The 7,500-nt window shown below is 40.5% G+C and overlaps 1 protein-coding gene across 1 annotated transcript in view; it reads right to left on the reverse strand.

Annotated features, from left to right (window-relative positions):
• Nucleotides 1-7,500, reverse strand: part of LOC119574193 (lactosylceramide 4-alpha-galactosyltransferase-like) — a 27,123-nt gene that overhangs the window by 18,699 nt on the left and 924 nt on the right. The window contains exon 2 of the mRNA XM_037921318.1: nt 713-828. Coding sequence (XP_037777246.1) covers nt 713-828 — 116 coding nt within the window. The remainder of the gene's footprint in view (nt 1-712; nt 829-7,500) is intronic.

Consider the following 7,500-nt stretch of genomic DNA (forward strand, 5'->3'; position numbering starts at 1 on the left):
CCCCCATCCCCCTCTCTTTCCTCCCCCTCTCTCTCTCTCCTCTCTCCTCTCTCTCTCTCCCTTTCCCCCCTCTCTTTCTCTCCCCTCTCTTTCCCTCTCCTCTCTTCTCTCTCTCCTCTCCCTCTCTCTCTCTCCCTTCTCTCTCTCTCCTCTCACTCTCTCTCCCATCTCCCTTCTCTTCTCTCACTCTCCCTCTCTCCTCTCTCTCTCTTTTATCTCTCTCCCCTCTCCCAGACTCTCTCTCTCTCTCTCTCTCTCTCACTCCTCTCTCTCTCTCTTCTCTCTCTCTCTCTCTCCCTCTCTTTCTCTCTCTCTTTCTCCATCTCCCTCTCATCTCTCCCTCTCCCTCTCACTCTCTCCATCTCCCTCTCCCTCTCCCTCTCCCCTTCCTCTCCTTCTTCCTCACCCTTTCCCTCTTCCTCTCTCTCACTCTCTCTCTCACACACTCTCTCTCACTCCATCTCTCTCTCACTCTCTCTCTCTCACTCGAACTCGAATTCGGAACTCGAACTCGTACTCTCTCTCTCTCTCTCTCTCTCTCTCTCTCTCTCTCTCTCTCTCTCTCTCTCTCTCTCTCTCTCTCTCTCTCTTACCTTCCCTCACTTCTCTACTTCAAGACATTATTTCCAGAACCCACAGAAGAATATGATAGTCAAATAAAAATCAATACATTTATAATACTAAATTGTTGTTGATAAAATGCATTACATACCATTTCGTGACCATGTTACTTGGTTCCCATACACCATACTGTACAGGATGATGGAACCAACGGAAAGCAAGAGGGAGAAAATAATGTTTTTGGGGCGTGTCATGTATGAAGACATTCTGAAAGCATAAAAAAAATGAAGACAGATTTTCAATTTTTGAGAGGTATATACTTATTTAATATATGTATTTATAACTTCAAATGAAACACGTCCCTTTCTGTCATACATACCAACCTAACATTGCAACAGACACTGACATTGCTTCCACTGAACCATTAAACCTCCCTTAATGTCACATGTTACGGCTGCATGACTAACGCTGCCACCAAACCCGTTAGACTGTGAAATTACCTGGATCTAACTACATTTTCCCAAATATGTAATCATTACTTCTCTCAGCATTGTTTCTAGACTATCTTTCTCCCGCATATTCTCCACACCACTATATCGCGTTTAATACAGACAGAAACACGGGTACGGAAGGCGATTTCAACTTTCTAAACGTACACTGTTCTGTCCCCGACACCGACCTCATCGAGAACTGACGCACAAATTACAGTACTGCGAGATCTCAGGACTTACGCTTCAGGGGATAACTTCATCACTATTACTATTGCGATCAATGCCTTTATTGGGAAATGCTTTGTTCTTGTTTCTCGCGTGAGTGCGCTTCTTCCGACTCATCTGGTGTTCCGCTAGGCATAGTCCTAGAGCCACTAGTCTTATTAGTAAACATCATTGCTCTCCCACTGTCTACACCGAACTCATTTGCTAGAATTAGCAGATTAGCATCAGACTTTTGTTTCGACCACTGCAGTCTTGTTCAACACGATATGGATTCCCTTGGAATATGACATTTAGAAAAGACAAATTCACCAATCCGATACACGTACATATTACATCAAACACAGCTTACATACACCTGTACAATCATCATTGGATCACTACATGACAATATGTGGCCCCTACAGCTCGAACAGGTCATTATTAGAGCCGCCCGATACAAAGTTACACTAGTACACTTTACAGGGCACATTAACAAACAGATTAACATGTATCTTCTCCAAACACGTTTAGACAATCATATAGATTCGTATTCGTAATCATTTACAAAATCACACACATAAATAATAAAGATAAATAGATAAATAGATAAATAAGTAATTATAAATGAACAAATAAATAAACAGACATTACAAACATGAATATTTTCAAGAAACATATACACGTATCACACGTAACACACACATAACACGAGTGGAGTAAGCTAGCACAGTATACAGTAGAAGCCAGAACAGTCAAAAGATTTACGAACAAATTATACAAACACTTCACAATACCGACGCCTACACAAACGCAGATACCACCAGTCTCTTATCCGGGGATGCCATTTCCCTACCACTGCGTCATTTCTTTCGATCATGAATTCAGATGTGCCATGTACTATTGCCCGTTCCCCCCTCCGCCTCGTTCTGTGTCTTCCAGCAATAATTCGCATTGTTACATGACGAAATAATTAAATGTAAAAATTGTACCGTAAGTATCCAAGCAGATAAACATTACCTTTAGTGAGACCTCTTGAGTCTGTGTTGATTTCGCCAGCCAGTGTTTGGATTTCCCGCCTCACCTGTGCCACTTCTAATGATTCAGCGTAGCCACCTCTTCTCTGATTCTTCCCCTAACCCCACCCTTAACAACCAACCTCACAGGCGAGATATAAGATATAAAAGCTCTCATGCTTTACAGATCTAGAACAAGCCCTCAACACTTCAACAGCACCCAGTTATTCCCGCACACAGAAAAGCCAACCGCACGACAGTTACTGAATGGATTAAATAAGTGGACCCTTACCGGGATACTTTTTTTTCTTCTTCTTTTTTTAACCTTTGTATTACTGATACCGAAGGCAGAATTCTTCAACTAGCCATAGACACACTAAAATAATGAAAAAGATGAAAGACACAGGGAACCCGATGCAACAAAGCACACCACTAAACACTAAACCAACAAATTATACAGCCACAGACCAGCAGCCTTAACATCGCGTAATTATCTAAACTTCAACGCACAATTGGTTTTATCACAAAGTCAGCAAAACATATATACATGCACGCATCCATGTACACACACTGTCTATTTATTTTTCTTTCTACTGTAATGAGCACTGGGACACGAAGTAAGAATGACCCAAATATTCGTCTGTGACCACCACTTACTTGGTCTTTACGTTTATGTTACTTATGTATACCTCATTTAATTAGTCTTTAGTTGGTAAGACAATTATGATGATATTTTATTTTCTTAGAAAGATGATACTTTATTTTACTATTTTTGTATCAGGTACTATATATGTTTATATTATTACACTAAGATAAGGAAACTGTAAAATATGCGAGTTTACCCTACAAAGTTCAGTTTTCTTTGTTATATTAAGGTTCCATAATGGATATTTTAATGAAGAAACCAATACGTATTAATTTTGTTTCTGGAGAAATTCATTTAAGTTCCGGTATTATGCATGTATGGAGTAAGACGTACCATATGCTTGTAATATATGTGACCTGAGTAGATGTTAGAATGTTAAGAATATACAGTATTAAACCCTGATATTATAATCATAACCAGAAAGAGAGAGAAGAGACAAGTGCCTGGTAAATGCCCGAAAGAGCTAGTGGCTGACATGTGGCACTTGGATACCATTCAGATGTTTCTCTGTTATTATTGAGGATTTTAAACCCATTCAAGGAGTAAGTGTTCTTGAAATTTATAATAGAATAATGCAAAATGAGGGTTTCTTAAAAAATAATATAATGCATAAATATAAAACTACTCAGGTCGTATATAATGGCATGAATATACATAATTTGTTTGTTTGGCAAAAGTAGTTTTTGTTCCCACAAGAAATTAGTTATATTGAATCTTTTATTGTTTTATCATTCCTAAATAAGAACAATTGTTTCTTTTCTCTCTCTCTCTCTCTCTCTCTCTCTCTCTCTCTCTCTCTCTCTCTCTCTCTCTCTCTCTCTCTCTCTCTCTCTCTCTCTTTTTTTTTTTTTTTTTTTTTTTTTTTTGTGTGTGTGTGTGTGTGTGTGTGTGTGTGTGTGTGTGTGTGTGTGTGTGTGTGTGTGTGTGTGTGTGTGTGTTTGCTTCATGAGAAGTCCTTGGAGAGATCCACCAGATTGTAAAGCAGATGCCATCCTTAGGAATCCTCTGAACTGATACAGTGAAGATATGAAGAAATTTGAGAAAAGTCTGTACAGACAAAGGATTCAAGAAGAAAGACATAAGAGAAGGACGGTCTATACTACACACTTTAGTGGAGAAGTGGACATCTGTGTCAATTAAGGTTTTTAGTTGTAAAAGTTTAATGATTTATAATTGAATATATCAAGAAATGTAAGATTATCAATTGTTTGATATTACCCTTCTCTCAGTTACCTCTAAGACTGAAATTAGATCATCAGTAACCCTCTTATGATTATTGTATTTTATTGTGTGGGTTCATCAAGAGTATGACTCAGGAGAGCTCACACTTGACGTTAATTAATAGTGCCTCCTCTAGATAAAGCCCAAGTGGATTTCCCAGTAGAAAGGGAAATTGTGGCTTTGGCCATAGAGAGGAGTGGGCGCTACCTCTCTATCTGTGTGTGTCTATATAGATAGAAAAATAGATAGATAGATATATGGGTGCGTGTGTGAATAGGTAGACAGGTAGATATAGATATGTGTGTGTGCTGTATACACACACAAGGCTGTGAAAAGTTTAAAAGCATTTCTCAGATTCAGTCAAAAAAAAAATTTCTCATTACATACACTGTTCTTCATATGGAAAGTGTAAATTGCATAAGGTTTTCCATCTCATCGTATTCACCACGATTGAGTCCCATGTCCAAATCAGACAGCTGGGTAATTCCAATGACCATGGACATTTACTTGACTTGTTCCTTGAATTATATCAACAAATCAAAATATACAGCATTTTCTTGGATATTTTTGATCCTGTAAGGTTATATCACAGAGGTACAGAATGATTTTGAAGACATTCATCCCACCGAAGTCACGTGACTTCGGTGGGATACGTTGGAGATTCTTATCATGTCGTTCCAGCGACCGTCTTGACTGACTTCTAATCTCACCCATATAGAGTAAATATGTATTTTAATGTACTGCTAAAAAGGCACAGAAACATTTTATACACCCTTACAATAAAAAAAACTTTCATCAAGAAACTTACAATCTCTTCGTAATTAATGAAGATATAAATCACAATCACAATATATATATATATATATATATATATAATATATATATATATATAATATATATATAATATATATTCATATTATATATATATATATAATATATACATATATATATATATATATATATATATATATATATATATATATATATATATATATATATATATATGTAAGCGACACGTGACATGGGAGCACCACTGTCACCAGATGTGAGCGAGGCGAGAGATGGACTTGGGTGGGTCAGTGAAAAGGGGCTTAACTTGCTGGTTTATTCTTGAAGGTGGAGGACGAGATGGTGGAGCTGGACCCTGTGTGGCTTGGCCTGTCTGCCGAGTCTCTCCCCTCTGCCTTACAGACGTGTCCTTTTATGCGGCGGTTCCCTTCGAGGGCGGATGTTTATCCCTGTGCGAAAAGAGAAAGCCGGGCGACATCTGCGTCCTGCCCAAGGAGAAGGACAGCTTCTTGGACTGGGAATTGAAGTGAAGTGTTTCATCCGGTCTTGCTACGTATTGTTGACATCGCTTGGCCACGCGCAAGGCTCGTCCTCGAGCATACTGTAACGCTTGAAACGATGCAGTAGAGGTTCTGTTCGGTATTTACAGATGGTTCCTGGTGATCCGAGGGTCGCTAGGATCGTCGCATGCCAGGGTAGCGGGGGTTTCGCACTGAGGTGCAACATTCAGTAGCGAGGAGGGTCAATCGTCTTCAGAAGCTGAAAAATAAGTGTACCAGGCCAGAAAAAGGACTAAGGAGGAGGATATGCTTGTCATTCACCTTACTAAGTTGCAAGAAAAATGAGAGCATAATAAGGACAGTTTGTCACAAGAAGGGCGTGTCAAGTAAGGTGTTAATTACTTGGATGTGTCAGGATTAGCGAGTTCAATAAGGTACCATCATATTGAAGAGAGAAAAATTAATTGGATAAGAATTCCATATCTTTGGGGTAAATAGGCAAGTATATATGCTTCGAACAAATAGGCAGCTGGGCCTGAACTTAATTCTAACAGTGCGCGTCTCTGCGCTTCAATCGTATGAGCGTGTGTGCGACGGGCGCAAGATTCCTTCGTTTACGGCCATGAGCCGGGCTAAAAGTAAGTTGCGGTGAAAATCAAACAGTGCACGTCTCGGCGCTTCAATCGTATGAGCGTAATTCTCGATGCGGCGGGCGCAGGGTTCCTTCGTTTACGGCCATGAGCCGGGATTAAAATTAACTTGCGGTGGTAATAACTGTGCAAGCCTATATAAAGCATGGTATCTGCAATGCGTTGCTATTATTTGCAACTGGAGACACTACCATCAATACATATTCACCAAACCTTAGACTAAAGAAGCATAAATTCCAGCATTACTGAGGACAAGATATCGAACTTCTAGAGGACGTCGTAAAAGAGATTTGGGTTTCAGTTACTAGTCATAGGGATGGTACATAGTAAAATCCATAATCCTAGGGTGAATTCCGTGTAGAATGGGCAGGTAGGTGTACTGGAGGTGATCTAAATATATGTGTGAATGAGCGACCGATTTGCACGGCAAGTATGAAGAAACAGTGATATAAAGAACACAACGATATAGTGTATACACAGAATATAACAATACGCATTTGTTCTGAGAGAAATGATATATACTAAATTGTGCGATTTGAGGATAAAAATTATAATAGACAGAAAAATAGTAACACAATACATCAATTACGGGATGGTTAGGGCTGGGGAATGAGGTGTGAAGTGAGGGTGCGTGTCACTTAGGTTTGATCTCAGCGTGTGATTCGTTTGCTGTGTTGAAAAAAAACAATGGTTGACAGCGAAAAGATGTAGTATAGAGTTAGTAGTGTGCGTTCGTAGAGTGGCGTGCACTTGAATTTGAAATAAGGCGACTTGTATGCAAGGTGTGGGTGGGTATAGGGAGGGCAATATTTACTCTGGCACTAATAGGTACACTTACTTTTAATAGTGATGAGGAAGTATTGGTGGTAGTAGGTAGAATTGTGACTTCATCGCTGTGCTGACGAGGGTTCGCGAAAACTTGGCGAGGTAGGTGAGCCGGATTGGCGAGTGTGGCAGCATAGAGTGAAAGGATACATCTTCTGCGATTTCGTCAGGAGGGTAGCACATGCATGAGTGGCCAGCACGAAGTAGTAGGACAGACATGGTCCGGTCAGAAGAGGAGTTGGTAGCGATGGCTGAGAGTTAAGGGAGGCCAGGAGACACTTCGACAGGAGTAACTTGTCTGTAGATCAGCAACAGGCGTCGGCGAGGAGCATGAGATGGGAGCACCACTGTCACCAGATGTGAGCGAGGCAAGAGATAGACTTGGGTGGGTCAGTGAAAAGGGGCTTAACTTGCTAGTTTATTCTTGAAGACAGTTATGAGACCCCCAAGAGGCCCCCGTGTCCCCGGATGGAGGACGAGGTGGTAGAGCTGGACCCTGTGTGGCTTGGGCCGTCTGCTGTGTCTCTCTTCTGCCTTACGGACGTGTCCTTTTATGCGGCGGTTCCCTTCGAGGGCGGATGTTTATCCCTGTGCGAAAAG

Source organism: Penaeus monodon, chromosome 6 (assembly GCF_015228065.2).
Source record: "Penaeus monodon isolate SGIC_2016 chromosome 6, NSTDA_Pmon_1, whole genome shotgun sequence".
NCBI classification, from domain to species: Eukaryota; Metazoa; Arthropoda; class Malacostraca; order Decapoda; family Penaeidae; genus Penaeus; species Penaeus monodon.